Below are 23,524 nucleotides of genomic sequence, written 5' to 3' on the forward strand. Positions count from 1 at the left end.
AACATATTATATACAGCCTTAATAACGATGCTATTCATCAGGATTTCTCATCATCATGTAAATAATCAAAGCACTTTTGATAAACTGACTAGTGTCATTCATTAAAGAGAATGCAACTGATATACAACTTTTTAACTTGTTTGATTGCTATTAGGCACAGTTATGACTCATTTAAGATTTTATTTGACCTACTTCTTTTTAAACTTTGTAAACAGAACTGTTCTCAATGATTAAAAAGAAATGAACTGAAAGCAATGTAAAAATGGACACTTAGCTAAAACAAAGCTGAGTGGTTGCAGCATGCACATGTTGTCTAGTTTATTTTTTCTTTTTTGTTTTCAACTGTTTTCCAAAGACTGCTTTACTGACAGACAGACAGACACTCTTCCAAAATGAATAGGATAAAAGATGTTTTAAATTTGCCAGGGTTGGAATGTGATTTTTCTTATAGCATTTGGTTGCAGATATACAATGTTCTTTTCCCAAAGCATATTTAAATTAAGGGAACATTAGTATTGTTGGTTTTGTCCTTATTTCTAAAATTCTAAAACTCAACACTTGTAGGAAATGAGAACATTACAATATTTTTCTGAGTGTTTCAACAGAGAGTTTGAAAGAATGACAAATTTATATCTCAAAAAAAGACTGTTCTTTCTTGACTGTTTTCAAATTTGAATTAAAATGTCTTCAATTTAAAAAATAAGTACCCATTACTGTTATTAATTTAATAAAATGACAGATACTTTAAGGTAGCAGGTAAAATTAACTTATCTACCACCTTTTTAAGGAGACTTTGATGATTTCTTCACAACAACTACTAAGATATTTCCTGCAGGAAAAGACTCGGGAAAACAACAGTCTAAGTGAGAGAGAATGAAACTGCTTTCTAGAGGCTCGTATATGTATATCTGTGTATGTTCTGTGGTTGTTGCTTTCCTGTGGATTCTAGCTTTTAGGCTGCTACAGTTGTATCCTTAAACATAGCATCTAAGTCTGATAGATTACACACTAAAATAATGTTTTTTTCAGAGACAATTCACCTGAGGCTAAAACATTATGTATAGTTTTCTGAGTGCTTTTAGTCACCCAAGTGGAGAGACTATCCCTGAGGGAAGAAGCAGCTGCTTTTTTGCCTGGTATTTATATTTATATTTCAAAAGAATGGCATGAGTGTCTATTTTTTAATTTAACAGCACTAGTGATACTGTGAGAGGATTCAAAGTATTCTGTTTATGTATTTTATGAGAACACTGATAGCAGTTAATTTCTTAGACATCTTCAAAGGGTAATGCTAGGGTTCTGAATTATTTTCTCTTGAAATACATTTCTTTAAGCTTTTACTTTGTTCTTGCTGTTTTAGCTAAGCACATAAGTAGGGCATGTTATGGTGTGATACTTCTAAATTTGTAATAAAAATTAAGTCACAAGTTTATATACAAATTTACATCTCGCCATTTCTGTATTTCATTTTAATTGATCCTTTACTAAGTAATCCCTCAATAATTTTCTTAACTTCCAGGTGTTTCCAAATCACTGAAAAACACCTTCTCATATTTATACCTGTTTTTCTTTGCTTCCCCCAAGGTAACTTTGCTCCAATTTGACACCATTAAAGTACATGAACAAAAACTTCATTATAAACGTCTTACTCTGATTAGGTTTTAGGTAATTAGGAAAATGAAATCTTTACATATTTCTCACTTAACTTCTCACAGTCAGCCTGCAAAGTATGAAGAAAGTTTAAATGGCTTACCCATATTACAAGTGGCAGAAATATGCTGGCTGTTATTTCAATGTTCTACAATATTTTACCTCCCTGCCAAATGACAGTATCTGGGTATATAGTAAATCTAACAATTATATGGTAGTGCACTACTGCAGTATGCAATTAATTTTATAATAATGTGAAAGTAAAACAAAATGCTATTCATCAGGCTATATTCTCTCAAGGAACTGCTGAAGTGTTTTTTATTTTCTTTTCCTTAAGAAATAGAAAAGGTTCTATAGCAAAACTATGTTTAAAGAGTTTAAGCACTCACTGCTGCTTTTCTTGGTCCCCAAGGTTTGGCCATCTTCTAAAGAGTTTGAACCTACTGAAGAACTATCTTGACTATCTTGATGGGGGAGTTGGAGAAATCCTTCACTGGAGTCTGAGCGGGTAGGTGTTAATGTCAGAGACTTCTGACGGTCCCGATTAATATCTTTCTTAGACTTTATCAATTTTCTCATTTTTAGAGTAATCCAGTTGCCTCTCCTAATGATTAAAAAAATTCTTATTAGTCCAAAATTCAAAATATAAATCCTTCACAAAATTAGAAGCCTTAACAACTAGAAATAATTGTTTTCAAAGTAAGAAGTCATAAAATTTCGTACCTTCTAGGAGGAGATGGGTCATAAAATTTGTATTGATCCATAATTTTCTCTTCTAATTTCTCCTTTTGTCGCCTTAATTCATTTAACTTATCACTATAAAAATAAAAATTGCATATAAGGACATGTATTTATACACATGCTATGAATGCTATACAGCTATGAATATTAGATTATTTTGTGACTATTATCTAACCTCTCCTTCAAAATTTAAACAAATATAGTTACCATGGTTGACAACTAAGAGTTTATTAGGTAATAATAATGGGATTTTCACATGTTATTCCTCTTAAAAGAATTTACAATTTTCTTAAATAAAGGCATATAGGTTTTACTTGAAGAAAAAATTCCTGACCGGCGCTGTGGCTTAACAGGCTAATCCTCCGCCTTGTGGCGCTGGCACACCGGGTTCTAGTCCCGGTTGGGGTGCCGGATTCTGTCCTGGTTGCCCCTCTTCCAGGCCAGCTCTCTGCTATGGCCCGGGAAGGCAGTGGAGGATGGCCCAAGTGCTTGGGCCCTGCACCCGCGTGGGAGACCAGGAGAAGCACCTGGCTCCTGGCTTCGGATCAGCGAGATGCGCCGGCCGCAGCGGCCATTGGAGGGTGAACCAACAGCAAAAAGGAAGACCTTTCTCTCTGTCTCTCTCTCTCTCTATCTACTCTGCCTGTAAAAAAAAAAGAAAAAAAAAATTCCAAACTATAGTCTCATCACACAAAGGACTTCCATTTTTTTTATAGCTATTAAACAAAAATTATGTCAAAATTAACTATTTTACCACTCTTGGATATTAACTAACTCAAATAATTTTTAGAATGAAGTAGTATGATTTATTAAAAAAATATATAAGCAAAATTGTTGAGTAGTTTGCTTACCATTTTAGATATAATAAACAATCTTGCAACCATATTTTCATCCTTTCTGGTACAATTATTAAGGCTTACTTTACTTGCAGAGTATTATTTACTTACTCTAACAATACATGAGAACACTAATTTCATCATATTCTAGACTCGTTTTTATATTCTTGATAGAATATAGAAAAGAAACATGAAAGATCACAAACCAAAGTGGAGTGATTTCTCTAAAGAAAAACTACAATGCCAAAGAATCTCTATTCAACAAACACTCAGTGATCATTTACACTGAGGTACATATAAAGATGACAGGTAAGTAGTTTTGCATAGAATGTACTAGGAGAGAGAAGATATACTAGGGTACTTCAAAGACTATGATAAATTTATCTTGGTACAAAACATTTTGAAACCCATGTACAGCTTTTGTATTATATGCCTTTCCATGAACTTTATGAAGATCCCTCATATGCATGGATTTCAACATTTTTATACACCCAAACTAACCTGTGTTTTAACTCCATTTTGTACCAATCGTTTTAAGTATCCTGTACATAACTGACTATTATAATCCAAGATAGTAGGAATACCAAAATAAAAGACCTGTAGAGGTAGAACAGTAACTTCTATAAGAGAAAATACTTTTATCTTGGATGACCAAAGACATCCTTATTTAAAAATAAGGCCATATTAAATTGGCTGAAGATAAGAAGGCTAAACTAAGTAGTTTAGCTGGAATACAGGTTGAGGGGAAGGAATGAGAGAGTCAGGTTTAGATTGTGCTCAATGGGAAATCAGAAGTGTCAGAAATTTCACTGCAAACTAATGTTACGCAATTTTTGCATGGGATACTTTCACCCAGTGATGGAAGAGGATATATCAGAAAGACTGGAGGTAAAGAAAGCACCTAGCACCCAGGAGGCTAATGTGGTACTCCAGTTAACTGGAAAGGCTGAATTAAGGTGGTAGGAACCAGGAAGAACTGATTTTACTTAAGATGCTTTGTGAACTGATGTCAACAGTGCAACAGCAGATGTCCTATACTGTTATTATTAACCAACTTAATCAATCTGAAACCTACAGAATGGTTCACAGTTGAGGACTATAGTAGAGAAAGACACAGCTCCCAATTCTTTTCTTCTTTTACCCATGGAAATGGAATTAAAGAACCTCCAAATTCTTCATACTACCGTCACTCCTACTAGGACCATGTGATAGAGGAAGTCAGCTAGATATGTCTGAAATTAGATTTGTAATTTAAATTCAATGTCAGAATAGATAACTATTTGGAAGTCAACTAAACAGGCACAATCTCTGAAACTCTGCAAATGAATCAGTCACCAAGAGTCAGAATATTAAGATGACAAAGCTTTGGATAATGCTTCTCCTTAAGAGACAAGAAACTCTAATGCCAAGAGCTTTTATATATATTCAGGGCTTCTTAACTGAAAATGACTTTTCTGGCAGGGAGTAAAGAACATTTACCCCTGAAAGGACTGAAGATTTAATCTAAAGTGGCCAGGCACAAATGTGAAATTTCTTTGAGATATTGACATTATTGTAAAAGTTTGATTGATATTATCTTAAAAGTTCATGCAAACTGCCTTTTGCTCCATGATATACCTGTGTCTTAATACAGAAATAATGTTCGCTGTCCAAATTATTTAATAAAATTGATGCTTTAGAAAAAAAAACGTATGACATAGTCTTACAAGTGTGTGTGCCTGACTTACTCTCATGTATATCAGTTCTGAAAGGCACATATTATTTTTTATTTATTTATTTATTTTTTATTTTTGACAGGCAGAGTGGACAGTGAGAGAGAGAGAGACAGAGAGAAAGGTCTTCCTTTGCCGTTGGTTCACCCTCTAATGGCCGCCGCGGTAGCGCGCTGCGGCCGGCGCACCGCGCTGTTCCGATGGCAGGAGCCAGGTGCTTCTCCTGGTCTCCCATGGGGTGCAGAGCCCAAACACTTGGGCCATCCTCCACTGCACTCCCTGGCCACAGCAGAGAGCTGGCCTGGAAGAGGGGCAACCGGGACAGGATCGGTGCCCCGACCGGGACTAGAACCCGGTGTGCCGGCGCCGCAAGGCGGAGGATTAGCCTGTTGAGCCACGGCGCCGGCCGAAAGGCACATATTATTAAATTTACTCCTTAGATAATCCTGGAAGGTATCATCTCTATTTTAAAGAAGAAGTAAAGATCAAAGAAATGAAGTGACTTATCTATGGTCACATAGAGTGGAAGAACTGGGATACAGCTGTCTGATTTTAACATTTTTGCTATTTTTATTATATCATGGTGCTTTCCACTGGTGGGGGAGCAAGAGGAAAGAAGAATTTTGTGGTATAATATAAAGACTACCAAAGCTGCTAAGCCCTGAATCCCGGATTCTTATCCCAGACTGTTCCATTCTCAATGGAGACAAAACCTATCAATAATTAAGCACTGTTAACTCTCTCACATATCTTTTGTAGCATGATCTGAAATTATATGACAGAGAAATACCTTTGTAAACTGAAATTATATGACAGAGAAATACCTTTGTAAACTGACTCCTGAGTATTTAGCAACAATTCTCTACTGCTCTTCCTTCTTTATTTTGCTTCAGCAAGAACAATTAATTTTCAGGTCCTTTATCATACCGTAACATACTTCCCCTCGACCTCCCTGTTTTTGCATTGCTGCTCCCTTGGCCTGGTGTGCTCCCTCAAGCCAATTCCTAATGAAACTGTTAGTCTCAGATCAAGTCTCAACTTTAGATCTACTTTTCTTTTCCTAAGGTGTTTCTTCTCCTATAAACGCTATAATTTTAAGGTCCCAAACACATACCTCCAATATAGAAATATTATATCTAAATGTTTATTTGTACTTATTGCTTTACATTACCTATTCTTTAAGAACAGAACCTACATGTTTTCATGTTAGTATTTCAGGTTCTTAGCATAATGCCTAAAATACAAGCACTTGAAAAACATGTTTACAAAATAATTTGTAAGTAATGGAAAACCAGCATAAGGTTTCCCTGCTATTGGATTTGGCAATGATAAAATCCCGAGCAGTACTTCAGAGTGTAAAATATTTGGTACCTACATGTACTGTCTTTGTTCAACATGAAAAAGATCCTTGCTTTCCATATTCTGCTCCAGTAGTGTTCTGTTCTGTAGCATTAATGTCTGAATTTGATCCAGTAGATGTCGGTTTTCCTCTTCTAAATTTCCTTTAAGTTGGCTTAGCAACTGTTTAAACACAAATATTTAGTTTTTTTTAAAATTTACCTTTAATTTAAATCATCTGAAAAATATAAAATACTTCATAAATACTTAATTCTTTCACAATTTGTGCTATCAGTTGATTATACCACTTTTAGCAGATTTCTGGGCCCCGCCATTCAAATTCAGTAATTCTAGAGTGGAGCCCAGAGATCTGTTTTAAAAGACAAAAACAAAAAAGGCAAACAAATAACATGTATCTCTCACTTCCTCTCCCCAAAAAAGTAAATATTTTGAAAATTCCCAAATCAGGATGAATACTATAAATAATCATAAACAATCATTTATATCCAACAACTGTTAATATTGTACCATGTTTTGTTTATTTATCTCTATATTGTTAACAGCACAATATTATGTGTTAGTCACTGAAAAACTGAATGCATTTATTTTTTCCGGATTCTGCATACTATTGCAGTGTGACCTCTCATTCTTATCTTCTTTAAGAAGTGGAATCTGGGGATGGCATTGCACAGGGAGTTAAGCCTCCAATGCCAGCATCATGTATGAGTGCTGGTTTGAGTCTGGGCTGCTCCACTTCTGATCCAGCTCTCTGCTAATGTGTCTGGGAAAACAGCAGAATTTGTCCTAAGTTCTTGAGCCTCTGCTATCCATGTGGGAGACTCAGATGAAACTCTTGGCTCCTGGCTTTGGCCTGGTCCAGCCCTAGCTGTTTGCAGCCTTTTGGGGGATTGAACCAGCAGATGGAAGATATCTCTCTCTCTTGCTCCCTCTTTCCAACAAAAAATCTTTCAAAAAAAAAGAAAGTAGGATCTGGGGGGAATGTGACTAAGATGCTCTCATTCCATATCAAGAGTGCCTGGGATTAAATACTTGACTGCTTCCTGACTCCAGCTTCCTGCTTAATGCACACCCTGGGTAGCAGTGGTGATGGTTGAAATAATTGAGTTCCTGACACCCATATGGGAGACCTAGGATAGGTTCTTGTCCTTGGCTCAGCCTTGGTCATTGTGAGCATTTGGGGATTCAATCAGTGGACGGGAACTCTGTGTTTGTCTCTCAAATAGATTTTAAAAAGAAGTAAAATCTATTGACCCTCTCCTTGAAATTAAAAAAAAAAAAAATGTGAAAGGCACAGTGACAGGGAGAGAGGGAGGGGTAGGGAGAGGGGGAAATCTTTAATCTGCTGGTTCACTCCCCAAATGGCTCCAACAGCAAGGTCTGGGCCAGGCCAGAGCCAGGAGCCAGGAGCCAGGAACTACCTCCTAGTCTCCCAAAAGGGTAACAGAGACCCAATTACTTGAACCATCTTCTGCTGCCTTCCCAGGTACATCAGCAGGATATTGGATCAGAAATGAGTAGCCAAGACTTGAACTGGCACTCCAACATGGGATGCTGGCTTTGCAAGTGGTGGCTGAACCTACTATGCCAGAATGCCAGCCTCCTCCTTCTTGGATTTTGAATCCTCTGAACAAGAGAAAGTGGTAGAAGTGATGGTATAAAAGTTCCAAGCCTAGGATCAAGAGGCTTTGTGTGCTTCTTTTCAGTCTATTACAACCCCATTAGAAGATAAGAAACCACATGGGACAGAGATGATGTATCCAGTGGAAGAAACCAGACCAGCCAGGCCTAAAATACCTGCAAGCTAACTATAAACTCAGAAGCAAAACTTTGGCTTAAACATCAGTGAGTGGATTAGCACATCTGCATATGAGTGAGACCCATGAGCAAAAAGAAATGTTTAATAGGCATTATCACTGTAGTTCTATGGTTGTTATATAGAATTATTTTGATAGACAACAAAAAAAAATATATAAAGCAGAGTATACATACAACTAAATGAATGATCACACGGTGAATACATATGTTAAATCAGTACCAAGATCAAGACATAGAACATTAGTTGCATTCCAGAAACATTCCTTGTGTTACCTTCCAGTCACCATCTCTTCTCTCCAAATTTAAGTACTATTCTGACCTCTACATCACAGATCATTTTTCCTACCTCCTTCAAATTATTTCCTTACATGACTTAGCTCCTAAGCCAAGGATTAATATTTGACCCAAGTTGTGACAGTCTGCCACAGATGGGTAGACAGATAGTTAGGGATGTCTTTAACCTTTCCTGAGCAGCCTGATAGATCACCAGTGACATGTGAGACCTGATCAAAATTCACTGCGGCTGTCTCATTTCTTAGATTTCCTGGTCAAATTTCTGACTACTCCACTGGTGTGTTTTGCTAAAACCAACATTTCAACCACAGGGTATCTGAGAGTTGAATTTTCACAACTCTCCTCAGCATGGAAGTTTTTCTGTGTTCTTTTCCACATCAAGTCAGTCTTAGTTGCAAGATGCTGGTTTTTTCCAGTTTGCCTTATGCCCTGTCAGAACTCTCAGTTACTGGAACCAGGAAAGAGGGGGAGAAGAACAGAAGTCACAAGATAGGCCGGCGCCGTGGCTCAACAGGCTAATCCTCCGCCTTGCGGCGCCGGCACACCGGGTTCTAGTCCCGGTCGGGGCACCGATCCTGTCCCGGTTGCCCCTCTTCCAGGCCAGCTCTCTGCTGTGGCCAGGGAGTGCAGTGGAGGATGGCCCAAGTGTTTGGGCCCTGCACCCCATGGGAGACCAGGATAAGCACCTGGCTCCTGCCATCGGAACAGCGCGGTGCGCCGGCCGCAAGCGCGCTACCGCGGCGGCCATTAGAGGGTGAACCAACGGCAAAGGAAGACCTTTCTCTCTGTCTCTCTCTCTCTCACTGTCCACTCTGCCTGTCAAAAAAATAAAAAATAAAAAAAAATAAAAAAATAAAAAAAGAAGTCACAAGATAATGCCTGAGATAACCACAGTGACTCCGCAAGCTGAGGAGTTGTTCTTTAGTAAATGCCTCTCAATTTGTTATATGCCTTCACTTGAGTTCCAGAGTCCTAGAATGGTTTTTGACAATTTTATTGTTTCCTGGGAATTGATTTGATATGTTCTTTACTCTACCATTCTGCAAGTACACGATTGTTAACCTTTTATAAATCACAGGTAAAATAACTGTTCTGTATTTTCTGAGCTTTGTTGGGTAACTGAATGTATGTAATTTCACATGATTTTTTCTTTCTATTGGTTTATTTCATGGCAGGTATAAACTTTTTTATTAGACAAATACATAATTTTATAATTTCAAAGCATCTGGATATATAAGTTTTAAAACAATAGCAAAAAAGGTTGAAATATATTATATAGGAAGTTCTGAATTACTTACAAATTTCAATTGCCCATGACAATACTTTTAGAAATACCATATAAATTTTGCACTCCTTTGTCACTTTAGTATGGTTACTTATTTTTTTAGGCATGCCTGGATGCCTAAAGGTAGGAAATGATGACTGAACTTATTAAAGCTCACCTCACACTGGTTATTCAACTTGGTGGATGTGATATCCAGCTGTTGGTATTGTTCCTTTAGCTTTGAAAATTCAGCTTCTAATCTTGTTTGCTCCAGTTTAGAATTATTAAGAAGACTTTTCAGGTTTTTATGATCAGTTTGCAAAACTTCAGTCTCTTTTAAAAGCTGACTATATGTATGATTTAACCTATAAGTAGAAGTCATGATAGAAACAGAGTTAAATTCTCATAGTAGCATCTACTGTAATTTGTACAATGTGAAAAGCTATAAATAACACTTGGACATACTTAATAAACAGAAAAGCCTTTCTTGCCAGTTATTAAACCAATCAATAGTTTCTTTTCTGTAAAAATCAGATTTTAAAAAAATCCGATTATCTGTCCTGACTTTTTCATTCCTTAAACATGCTGGAGAAGTAAATATAATCATAATTTAGTCACATAAAATGTAAAGTTTTAATAGGAAAGAGAAAGTGATAGATCTAATTTGCATTTCATAGAGAATTTAAAGATTCTAAAATATGAAACAAAGATCAGATCAAAAGAATAAACAAAATACTATGTTAGTATGTTGACTGACAACAGATATACAGGTTTAACCCCAATCATAGCTGTGGTTTCTACAGTTGTGGCAAATTATTCATATTAATGCAATTCACAATATGAGTCCATAAAAACTAACCAAGAACAGATATGAGAGAAACTACTGTGAATTAGAACCACTCTCTGGGTCAAGGTAATTATGCTTAATTTCTTGTTCATTTTGGCTGAATTCTTTCTCTGGAGGCTCCTCAGCAATGTACACAAATTCCTGCAGTGCCTTCCTATGGTCCTAAACTGTTTCCATTATGTTTTAATCCCAGCAACAGAAAAGATTAGATAAAAGATGGGACATCTCCAATGTTCTATATGTCTTTTTTTTTTTTTTTTTTTGACAGGTAGAGTTAGACAGTGAGAGGGAGAGAGACAGAGAGAAAGGTCTTCCTTCCATTGGTTCACTCCCCTAATGGCTGCTACAGCTGGCACGCTGTGCCGATCCAAAGCCAGGAGCTTCCTTCTGGTCTCCCATGCGGGTGCAGGGCCCAAGGACTTGGGCCATCCTCCACTGCTTTCCTGGGCCACAGCAGAGAGCTGGACTGGAAGAGGAGCAACCAGGACAGAATCCGAAGCCCCAACTGGGACTAGAACCCGGAGTGCCGGTGCCACAGGCGGAGGATTAGCCAAGTGAGCCTCGGCACCAGCCAGCTCCAATGGACTTGGTTCTTCTGTAACTTGGTATTCTGCATATATACATCCTTCTTTATAAACCACGATCCTTGATTCTAGCTTGGTGTCTTGAGCATAAGTTCAACTACCTGAGCAGAGAATTTCTAGTTATAACAACTAGAAGAAACTAAATTCAAAACTACTGAGCATGAAAATGAAAATCACTCTAGAAATTTAGGGACTTTTAAAAGGAAAGTAGACTGGGGCTGGCGCTGTGGAGTAGTGGCTAAAGCCTCCGCCTATGGCATCGGCATCCTATTATGGGCGCTTGTTCAAGTCCCGGCTGCTCCTCTTCTGATCCAGCTCTCTGCTATGGCCTGGGAAAGCAGTGGAAGATAGCCCAAGTTCTTAGGCCCTCACACCCACATGGGAGACCCAGAAGAAGCTCCTGACTTCAGATTGCCCAGCCCTGGCTGCTGTGGTCATTTGGGGAGTGAAACAGCAGATGGAAGTCCTCTCTCTCCCTCTGTCTATAACTCTTTCAAATAAATAAATTTTTAAAAAATAAAAATAAACAAATAAAAGGAAAGTACAAGTGGGGCAGGTGCTGTGGCATAGCAAGGAAAGCCACTGACAATCCATATGCATGTTGGTTCAAGTACCGGCAGCTCCTCTTCCGATTCAGCTCTCTGCTATGGCCTGGGGAAGCAGTAGAAGATGGCCTAAATCCTTGGGCCCCTGCACCCTCATGGAAGATCTGGAGGAAACTCCTGGCTCCTGCCTTTGGATGGACTCAGCTCTGGCTGTTGCGGCCATTTGGGGAGTTAACCAGCAGATAGAAGATCCACCCCCCCCTTCTACGTTTCAAATAAATAAATATTTTTTAAAACTGAAAAAAAGGAAAATAGAAGCTTAATTCTAAAAATAGATGGTATTACATTAACAGTATGATAAATACTAAATAAATGACTTCTATTTGAATTCCATGTGGTACCTTTCAATGCCTCAGCTATGGCTGTGTAAGTAGAATGCAAAAGTTTAAGCTGTTGGCCGGCGCCGCCACTCACTCGGCTAATCCTCCACCTGCGGCGCCGGCATCCCGGGTTCTAGTCCCGGTTGGGGCACCGGATTCTGTCCCGGTTGCTCCTCTTCCAGTCCAGCTCTGCTGTGGCCTAGGAAGGCAGTGGAGGATGGTTCAAGTGCTTGGGCCCTGCACCTGCACGGGAGACCAGGAGGAAGTACATGGCTCCTGGCTTCGGATCGGTGCAGCACGCCAGCTGTGGCAGCCATTTGAGGGATGAACCAATGGAAAAGGAAGACCTTTCTCTCTTTCTCTCTCTAACTCTGCCTGTCCAAAAAAAAAAAAAAAAAAAAGTTTAAGCTGTTTAACTCTCTAAAGGTTTCTAGGAAGCTTTAAAAAATGTATCCTTGTGAAGCAGGCTGATTATAGTAGGCAAGTTTTGATTTCTTAAGGCTTTCAATGAAAAATAATTGCCTCATGGCAACGTAAGTTAATAAATGCAAAAGATAGCTGAAAACATAAGTCAATCAGGAAATTATGAGGCTGCACACATATCACATATACTGTTTTCAAAAGACAGGAACTGGTATAACAGAGTAGTAGAAATAAAGATATAAACAATCAGGTTTAATTACATTCTGTCTCTAAGAAGGTAAATGTCATAAAGATACAGAAAAGTCTATATATAATTTGACTTTAAAACCTTAGTTGAATAAAATGAGAAAGAATGAAAAGGAAAAGAACTAAGTTTTTTTTTTTTTTTTTTTTTTTTTTAAGATTTATTTATTTGAAAGACAGAGTTAGAGGCAGAGGCAGAGAGAGGGTTCTTCCATCTGCTGGTTCACTCTCTAGATGGCCACACAGGGTAGACAGGCCACACGTTGCCACTCCCACAATGGCCAGAGCAGGGCCGAGCCGAAGCCAGGAGTCAGGAGCTTCTTCTGGGTCTCCTGTGTGGGTGCAGAGGCCCAAGGACTTGGGCCATCTTCTACTGTTTTCCCAGGCCATTAGCAGAGAGCTGGACTGGCAGAGGAGCAGCCAAGACTAGAACCAGCACCCATATGGGATGCTGGCACTGCAGGCAGAGGATTAACCTTCTGTGCCACAGCACCAGACCCAAAAACTAAGTTTTTATCTCAGTGACTTCATAAGTAGCTGCATGATTTTGCTGAATAATTTGTTTAGTGCTATGGGGTCTTCTAAAAAAATTTTTTTCTCTTTTTTTACTAGAAAAGGAATCATAATAGTCTATTCTGTTTTTCACAATAGAGACACTGGTTAAGATACTTGTATGCCACATCACAGCACCTGTGATCAAGCCTGGTTCCAACTCCTGATTGTAGCTTCCTGGTAACGGAGGCCTTAAGAGGTAGCAGTGATGAGCTCAAATAGTTGGGTTTCTTTTTTTCTTTTTACTTGAAAAGCAGAGAGACAGAGAGATTTCCTCTATTTGTTGGTTCAACTACAAATGGCCACAGCAGCAGGGGCTGGCCAGGATGAAATCAGGAGCCTGGAACTCCATCTGGGTCTCCCCCCATGGGTGGCCAGGACCACAGCTCTTGAGCCATCACTGGTTGCCTTCCAAGATGTTGACCAGTAGGAAGTTTTGGTAAGAACTCTTGGCTGGGAGCATTTTTTTCCTCTTGTACCTTCCATTGAATGACACCCCAGGGGCTTGAAAAATCAAAACTTATAAGTGGTGCCTGCAGCTGCCTCTGGTGCCGAGTGCAGGACTGAGGCAAAGGAAAGGAAGAAAGAGAAAAGAGAACAGTGTGGGAGACAAAACTGGTCAGGAGACAGGAGGAGAGAGACAACAGAAGGAGAAAAAGCCAATAGTTGGGTTTCTACACCAAAAAGGGAGACTAGGATTGAGTTGCTAGTTCCCAGCTTTGATGCCAGCTGGGGATTGTTTTGGAAATGAGGGAGTGAACCAGAAGATGGGAGCTTTCTCTTTCTCAATTAAAAAGGATACTATATACTTCTGATATAAAGAATAATACAGAACTAAAATTTAAAAATATTCATTTAATACCTATCATTTTCACCACAAAGTTTTCTGTATTCTGCAGCTACTGTCTCATGATTTTTGTTTTCAAGTAGCATTTTTTCCTGTTCTACTTTGAGCACTTTTTCCAAATCTTCCAACTGTCCTTTCTGCTTTAATAGCTGGTTGTAACTGGAAAACAAAAAAAAAGGTTAGGTATTTGGCTTATAGTTTTTCCACAAAAGAAAATACTTCAGAAAGGAATGAAACAAGAAATTTATTAGTAAGTATCACATAAAACACATGTAAATTTATATAAATTTCCTACATAAATTATTTCTAGGATGTGGCTAATATACAAAATTTATTATAATGCCAGAGGAAAACTGTTTTCAAATTAACAACAAAATATAATAAATTACCGGTCTTCAAGGTCTTTATGTTCCACCTCCAGATTTTTATGAGCAGACTTAAGAGTTCCATGTTTAGAGATGAGAGATTCATACTCTAACGCTTGCCGTTCATGAAGAAGTTCCAGCTTTTCATGATCTTTGATCAGAGAATCATAGAGAGATTTGAGGTCTTCTCGCTCTTTGATTACAGATTCATTTTCATTTTCTAAAGAAGACTGCTGGATTAGGAGTTGTGCATTCTGGTTCATAAGTGAAGTACTTTGGGAATTGAGGGTAGAATTTTCAACCTATAAGAATGTATACTGTTATTAGATATAAGAAAAATAGTTCATATTGCTCTTGTTTAAAAATTAAAATTACAATTTTAATTTAAAGAAACTCTAATTGGTATACAGATACATATAGTATATATACTCCTATATCCTTTGGGTTGAATGTATTTCAAAGAAAACTTATTAGCAACCACTTGATTAGCAACCATTTGTATTCAACGTATTAAAAAGTACAGAATTTAAATTGCTAGATTATCACTCCTATAACTTGGGAGCTCACAGAACTGAAAAATTACTTTAGAAAATTTCTTGAGAGTCCAAGTCAAACTTATCACTTGGAAAAGAATTGAAAGAAAACTTTTAGATTCTGAGAGGGAACTTCTTTTGGCTCTTTAAGAGATTTCAGAGTTGCACTCTTCCAACTTGACTTTTTTATTTCAAAGATTGTGGCAGTGCTATGTGAAAGATGGATCCTCTGAGCTAAGAGCAAGTGTAAAGACAAGTCCCATGTTGTATTATTCTCTAATAGCTAAACTGATAAGAAAGCTGTAAAAATAAAATAAGGAATTACATGCTGCAATTGTACCATAAAGCAAATATTTGTGGCTATTTATCAACTGTTGAAAGGATACAAAGACTTTAAATATAAATTATCTTTATGTATTTATATTTATCGAGAGGATTATTTAATTAATATTTTGAGGCTCTGATATAACAAAATGCTAATGTTTGATAGGTTGGAATGGCCCAAAAATATTTTATGTCTTCAACTAATTATTAAATGGACACACTAATAAACAATGTTTCCAAGTATAACATTACTTATTTCAATAGCATAATTCATGAGTTTGGCTGCATATCCACAAAATATCACATTACAACCTGAAGCTTGGCATTCTGTGTTTGCAGAGTGGTATTCTGTTCTTGTAATGACACTGTCTGCCTCTGAAGTGCAAGAATCTGAGCCTGCAAATTATTGTTCTGTGTCTCAAGTTGCTTCAGTTGAGTTTTCAATGCTTGCTTCTCTGCTTGCAGTGTAGCATTCTTAAAAATAAAAAAAAAAATACATGTATAAAGATAAAAGCAACATCAAATGATATTCTAACAGATATTCATACTAGAATTTTAGACAACCAACATTTATTACCACTATAATCCACCCCCCTCAAACCACACCCAACAATCTTAAAAGAGAAAAAAAAATTACAACATTCTATCTATCCTAAATTTCAAACAGAAATTTAATCAGGTGCCAGTGTTGTGGTGTAGTGGAATAAGCTGCCACTTGCAGCATCGGCATCCAATACAGATGCTGGTTCAAGTCCCAGTTGCTCCACTTCCAATACAGCCCCCTGCTTATATGCCTAGGAAAGCAGCAGAAGACAGCTGAAGTCCTTGAGCCCCTTCACCTGGTGGGAGAACTGGAAGAAGCACCTGGCTCCTGGCTTCTTCCTGGCCCAGCCTTGGCCACTGCAGCCATTTGAGGAGTGAACCAGAGGATGGTAGATCTCTCTGTATCTCCCTCTCTGTAACTCTACATTTCAGATAAATCTTTAAAAAAGAAAATAATACTAAATCCTAATATACTGCTGCAGCTGTCCTGTCTGCTTTGTAATATCCTGAAAATATTCCATTCTAAAGATAAATATTTTAACAAAGAAACTAGAATGAGGTTGTCAGTTTTATGGTTTTAATACCATCAAAAGTAATAAATGTTCAGCTAAGAGCGTGTAACTTTCCTAATTTACCTAAAGGCAAATGTATATAGAAGTGAGTGGCAATCCCAGGGGTAGTGGCAAAACAAAGCATTTTCCAAACACAAATACTTGGAAGAGAAACAGTTTTACAGGAACAATCTTAACCATCTGTTTAAAAAATTTAGTCCATAACAGACCTAACAGATGGTACATATTTTCTTCAGTTACTTTTTTCCCAGTATAAAACACTCATTAAAACTTTATAACTATAGGACTTCTGGAGCATCTCCAAATGAAATGTACTATTTCAATTTTTCTAGTATATATAGCCATATTTCAATTTTACAAACAGGTGAATTATTATACAAATCACAGATCATTCTATTTAGTGACATATATTAATGCTTGTCATGGGTATTATATACTCTGGATTACTTCTAAATAAAAATTCATGGAGTTGTGGCACAGCTGGCAAAGCTGCTGCTTATGGCACTGGCATTCCATATAGGCATCAGTTCATGTCCTGGCTGCTCCATTTCCAATCCAGCTCCCTCCTAATGGCCTGGGAAAGCAGTGGATGATGACCCAATTACCTAGGCCTGTGCCACCCACATGGGAAACCTGGAAGAAGCTTCTGGGGCCATCTGGAAAGTGAACCAGCAGATGGAAGATATACCTCTCTGTCTCTCCTCTCTTTGCAATTCTTTCAAAATAAATCTTTTTTAAAAATTCATTAAAAAATTAGCATCAAAAACTATACACAAAGGTGGGTTTTTGGTGCAGTGGTTAAGACCCTGTCTGAGATGCTTACATCTCTTATCAGGGTGCTAAGTTCAAGTTCTGGCTCTTCTCCTGATTCTAGCCTCTTAACATACATCCTAGGAGGCAGCAAGTGATGGTTCAAATATTTGGGTCCCTGCCACCAACAAGGGGGATCTGAATTGAATTCTGGGTTACTGGATTCAGCCCAGTCCTGGTTATTGTGGGAATATAGGGAGTGAACCAGTGGATAGAAGCTTTCTCTTCTGTCTATCTCTGTCTTTCAAATATAATGAAAATAACTAAAAATCTTAAAAAGGCATCAACAAAAAACCCACCAGATAACAGAAATAAATTTTAAGGGGTCAGTGCCTTGGCGCAATGGGTTAATCCTCCATCTGCAGCACTGGCATCCCATATGGGTGCCAGTTCGAGTCTCGGCTGTTCCTCTTCCAATCCAGCTCTCTGCTGTGGCCTGGGAAAGCAGAAGATGGCCCAAGTCCTTGGGCCCCTGCACCCACATGGAAGACCAGGAAGAGGCACCCAGCTCCTGGCCTCGGATTGGTGCAGCTCCAGCCGTTGTGGCCATTTGGGGAGTGAACCAACAGACGAAGTCCTTTCTCTCTGTACCTCCCTTCCACTGTCTGTAACTCTACCTCTCAAACAAATAAATAAATAAAATCTTTAAAAAAAAATAACATTTTAATATGCAAAAGGCCTATTTGTGCATTATGCACAAAAGGTTAACACTGATTATCACAACAGATCAGTTTTATATTAGAAGACAAAGATAACATTCAATTTTTTTTTTTTTTTTTTTGACAGGCAGAGTGGATAGTGAGAGACAGACAGAGAGAAAGGTCTTCCTTTTTGCCGCTGATTCACCCTCCAATGGCCGCTGCGGCCGGCGCATCGTGCTGATCCGAAGCCAGGAGCCAGGCGCTTCTCCCGGTCTCCCATGCGGGTGCAGGGCCCAAGGACTTGGGCCATCCTCCACTGCCTTCCCGGGCCATAGCAGAGAGCTGGTCTGGAAGAGGGGCAACCTGGATAGAATCCGGTGCCCCAACTGGGACTAGAACCTGGTGTGCCGGTGCCGCAAGGTGGAGGATTAGCCTGTTAAGCCACGGCGCCTGCCGATAACATTCACTTTTAAGCTATATATACATGTGGGCACATCATGATTTGATTCACATGTTAAAATCAGAGCTGTTTAAGATGGGTTGTAGTATTGTTCTCTTGTATTCCTTTGTTCAAATAAGAGGGTAAAATATTTACATTGGAAAAATATGAAATACTGACACATTTATAAATGCCATCTTGACACTTCAATTATATATGTAAAATACTATTATAGTTTAGCACTTCAGTTTGGGTTTCCTATAGTCTATAGTGAATAGGAGAGATAGCTGACAGTAGAAAGGATATCTCAGAACAGGAAAAAAAAATTTACAATGAAAAAGTACTATATCAGCAAATACAATACTGGCAAATATACAAGCATTACTAGTCGTACCTCCAAGATAGATATGACAATATTTTCTGATGGATTTATTTGAGGGTAAATACAAAAATTATTAGTTCTTCAGTCATTTGCTATTAAACAATTCAGGGAAGAAAGTATAAAACAGACAAAACTACAAAATCAGATTAGACAAAATTTCTAACTTTCTAAGACAAATATAACCAACAACCCTTTATTTCTAAAAATATTTATTCCTACTAAAAATTTAAAACTACTTACATTTCTTTCTACTTCAATTAACCTGTCTTTAACTTTGAGAAGTTCCCTGGTTGTTTCCTGACTTTCTCGCTCCCATTTATTATCTTCACCGGATAATGGAGGAGAGCTCTGTACCATCTGCTCCTCATCTTGTCTCTGTTTTAGAGCTTCATAATTTTTTTTCACCTAAAATTTAATGAGAAAAAAAATCATTAAAGTAATATTTCTCACAATTATTCTGCATTGGTCTGGTGAGTATGAGACACTGAAAAAATATGATAAGTAATTATGTATGATGATCATGATTATCGTCACAATTTATGCTTTTAAAAATATAAATCCTTTCCTCCTAGAAATGTAAATAAACTTTCCTATGTGCCATGCTTCTATAATATATTTAGTAATTTTAAATCCTACTTTCTGTGATGAAAAATTATTCTGAAGAACAGATGAACTGGACACAGATCTGTTGCTAAATACTAACAACTCTTTTTAGAACTTATCTATAATGATTTTAGAAATTTCACAAACTCCTATGTAAAGGACAAATAAAGACCTGGCATGTCAATAATTAGTTTTAAGAAGATACCTAAACTTAAGGTGATAACTATATATGTGTTCCCTCTTAAGAAAAATGTGCTGCCTAGAATGAACTATAGTAATAAAAATGTCTGCTTGATCCATACACAAATACTGTAATTTACCTTATAAGGAGTGAGCAATCCAAGCATATATCTTTTTTCTCCCAAAAATATTTTATGTAAGGAATACAAACTTCATGCATTTCATAAGTATAACTTTAAGAATATAATGATTCTTCCCATGGTATTTTGGCTTTCCATGTCTACAATACTTTCATGGGCTCTTCAGCCAGATCCGAATGCCTTAAGGGCTAAATGAAAGATCTCTGTGAGTGAGATCCCAGTGGAAAGAACGGGGCCATCAAAGAAGGAGGTACCTTTCTCTGAAGGGAGGAGAGAACTTCCACTTTGACTATGACCCTATCGGAATAAGATCAAAGTCAGCGAACTCTAAAGGCTTCCATAGCCCTGGCAACTCATGACTAGAGCCTAGGGAGATTACTGACGCCATGAACAGGAGTGTCAAATTGTTAAGTCAGCAACAGAAGTCACTGTGTACTTACATTCCATGTGAGATCTGTCGTTAATGTGTTGTCTAATGTGCAGTGATGCTATAACTAGTACTGAAACAGTATTTTTACACTTTGTGTTTCTGCGTGGGTACAAACTGATGAGATCTTTACTAAATATATAATCGATCTTCTGTATATAAAGATAATTGGAAATGAAAAAAAAAAACCCTGGTGTTAAATTGGAGATGGCATAGAAAATTAATTTTTAAAAAAAATATTATGTAGGATCTCTGTCTTTAATTTGCTATACACTCTTATTTAATGCTATAACTAGTACTCCAACAGTATTTTTTTCACTTTGTGTTGCTATATGGGGGCAAACTGTTGAAATCGTTACCTAATATATACTAAACTGATCTTCTGTATATAAAGAGAATTGAAAATGAATCATGATGTGATTGGAAGGGGAGAGGGAGCGGGAAAGGGGAGGGTTGTGGGTGGGAGGGAAGGTTTGGGAGGGGGAAGCCATTGTAACCCATAAGCTGTACTTTGGAAATTTATATTCATTAAATAAAAGTTTAATAAAAAAAAATTAAAAAAAAGAATATAATGATTCTTCCCACCACACCCACCCTCCCAATCACTCTCATTCTCCTCCTCCTCCCATTCCCAGTCTCACTCTTCACAAAGATCCATTTTCAATTAACTTTATACACAGAAGATCAACTCTATACTAAGTAAAGAGCTCAACAATTTACATGAAAGACAAAACAAAAAAACCTGTTCCTCAACAGTCAAGACAAGGGCTGTTCAATATCATTGCATCTCAAAGTTAATTTCACTTTTTAAAAACTTAAAACTTTGAAGAAATATAAAAATATCCTCCACTTAGTACATTACAAGAGAGTTAGTCCATGAGAACAAGTTTTACCATTAATTAAGGAAGCACCTAAGAAAATAAGCAATGGAGTTGGACATTTAGGCATAACTAAAACCTATGAGACATAAGAATATCCTCCACTTAATACACTATAACAAAATAAATCTTTGAGAACAAGTTTTACTGTTAGCTCTCATAATACAACTCTTTGAGGACAGAGGTCCTGCATGGGAAGTTAGTGCAGTTATTGTTGTTGTTAATTTTTTTAAAAATTTGACAGGTAGAGTTATAGACAGTGAGTGAGAGAGACAGAGAGAAAGGTCTTCCTTTCGTTGGTTCACTCCCCAAATGGCCGTTATGGCCGGCGCTGTGCCAATCCGAAGCCAGGAGCCAGGAGCCTCTTCCTGGTCTCCCATGCGAGTGCAGGGGCCCAAGCACCTGGGCCATCCTCCACTGCCCTCCTGGGCCACAGCAGAAAGCTGGACTGGAAGAGGAGCAACCGGGAATAGAATCCAGCGCCCATATGGGATGCTGGCACCGCAGGCGGAGGATGAACCAAGTGAGCCATGGCGCCGGCCCCCTTGTTGTTAATTTAACAATTAACACTCTTATGTATGACATCAGTGATCACCCGAGCTTTTGAAATGAGCTGTCCAGGCTATGGAAGTCTTTTGAGTCCACAGACTCTGTCAGTATTTAGACAGGGCCATAAGCAAAGTGGAAGTTCTCTCCCCTCTTCAGAGAAAAGTACCTTCTTCTTTGATAACCACTTCTATCCAGTGGGGTCTCACCAAGAGAGGTGCTTCATGTAGGACATTTTTTGCAATAGTGTCTTGGCTTTCCATGCCTGAAATGCTCATGGGGGCTTTTCAGCCAGACCAGAATGCCTTAAGGGCTGGTTCTACTTACAGCAATTGTCATTCTATAAGTCTGCATTCCATGAGTCTGTCGCATGTTGGAGCATTCACTCCTTTTTAATTCTATCTATTATTACCAGACACTTAATCCTATTTACATGACCAACTTAACACTTAATCCTATTTATATGATAACTCTAATATTTAATCAAGGATATATCTTCTACAAGATTTTTTAGTGTTGAAATGGTTCTCATAACATAGGTTGCAATTATACCAAAAAATCCTGGATAATATAAATTATTGTCTTGCGACTACTGTATTGACAACATGTTCACCTTACTTTGACCAAAAAATGCTAAATTCAACTTAATAAATCTCTTTAAACTTATTATTAGCATTTTTACCCTGAATCACTCATTTATCTTGTTTATCACATTCCAAAGTTTATATTAGGACAAGGATAAAAATGCTTGAAATAGTTCGTATCTAGTAAGAAACTTATGAAAGCCTATAACTTGGTAATAAACTAATATTGCTACCACTGAGATAAAAAAAATGAGATAAAACTAAAGGAAAAATATGCCAAAATGGATCTAATGTAAGCTTGGGAAGAGATTTAACAGGTGTTCTGGGGTCCTCATGAAGGACCCTTATGGGGGAGAGGGACAAGAAACTAGGCCTGGGCAGATATCAGGGGCTTCTTAAGAGGTTAGATGTTCCCCAGGGTCCAGCGGGCACGTTCTCTGGGAAGGAAAAAGTCTATCCCCTTTAGAGAACCTCTAGGCATGCCCAGAGCAGAGCTGCCACTCCCCCTTCGGAGAGTCTCAGTACTCTCCTCAGCTGGTTCCCTCAGCACTCTCCTCAGCATTCTCTTCAGCTGGTTCCCTCAGCACTCTCCTCAGCATTCTCCTCAGCTGGTTCCCTCAGCACTCTCCTCAGCACTTTCCGGTATGCTAATTGTCCCTCCGAACCGGCCAATCCCATATGCTAATTTGTTGACTATATAACCTGTGTGAAACTGCCGCTCAGGGCTCCTCACCGCCTTAGGTGGGGGCCCGTTTGCGCAAACGTACAATAAATACCTCATGCTTTTTGCATCAACTGGTCTGGAGTCTGGATTTTTGGGCGTCCTCTCGAGCAAGTGGGCATCTCTACAACTGAGAGGTCCAACACTCATTTTCCAGGTTTTTTTATTTTTATTTTTTACTATTAATACCCTAACAATAGATGAGTGATATCATTTTCAGTCTCTTGTTTGACACTAATTTCAACAAGATTTTTAAAAATAGGTTTAGAAAAGATCTAGAGTCATGTCTTTATTAAGAAGGGGAGTTAAGGGGTAGGCATTTGGTGCAGTGGTTAACTAACACACTGCTTGGTACACCCACATCACATCCCATTATTAGAGTGTCTGGGTTTGAGTCTCGGTTTTTTTTTTTTTTTTTTTAAGATTTATTTATTTATTTGAAAGGCAGTTACAAGAAACAGAGAGAGAGAGACAGAGAGAGAGAAAGTCTTCTATTGGCTGGTTCACTCCCCAAATGGCCACAATGGCTGGAGCTGCGCCAATCTGAAGCCAGGAGCTAGGAGCTTCTTTTGAGTCTCCCACTGTGGTGCAGGGGCGCAAGGACTTGGGCCATCTTCTACTGTTTTCCCAGGCCAAAGCAGAGAGCTGGACTTCTGATCCAGTGAAGCAGCTGGGTCTTGAACTGGTGCCCATATGGCATGCTGGCACTGTAGGCTTTACCTGCTATACCACAGCGTCGGCCCC

General features: G+C 38.2%; 1 protein-coding gene across 6 annotated transcripts in view; it reads right to left on the reverse strand.

The window, feature by feature from the left end:
• Positions 1-23,524, reverse strand: part of CCDC88A (coiled-coil domain containing 88A) — a 153,841-nt gene that overhangs the window by 17,841 nt on the left and 112,476 nt on the right. For all 6 annotated transcript variants that reach the window (XM_062209459.1, XM_062209460.1, XM_062209462.1 and 3 more), the window contains exons 18-25: positions 18,942-19,106; positions 15,627-15,788; positions 14,482-14,759; positions 14,108-14,251; positions 9,850-10,036; positions 6,315-6,460; positions 2,374-2,466; positions 2,040-2,254 (exon numbers count right to left, since the gene is read on the reverse strand). In XM_062209459.1, the coding sequence (XP_062065443.1) occupies positions 2,040-2,254; positions 2,374-2,466; positions 6,315-6,460; positions 9,850-10,036; positions 14,108-14,251; positions 14,482-14,759; positions 15,627-15,788; positions 18,942-19,106 (1,390 nt within the window). The remainder of the gene's footprint in view (positions 1-2,039; positions 2,255-2,373; positions 2,467-6,314; positions 6,461-9,849; positions 10,037-14,107; positions 14,252-14,481; positions 14,760-15,626; positions 15,789-18,941; positions 19,107-23,524) is intronic.

The sequence above is a fragment of the Lepus europaeus genome, chromosome 13 (genome assembly GCF_033115175.1).
Source record: "Lepus europaeus isolate LE1 chromosome 13, mLepTim1.pri, whole genome shotgun sequence".
NCBI lineage: Eukaryota > Metazoa > Chordata > Mammalia > Lagomorpha > Leporidae > Lepus > Lepus europaeus.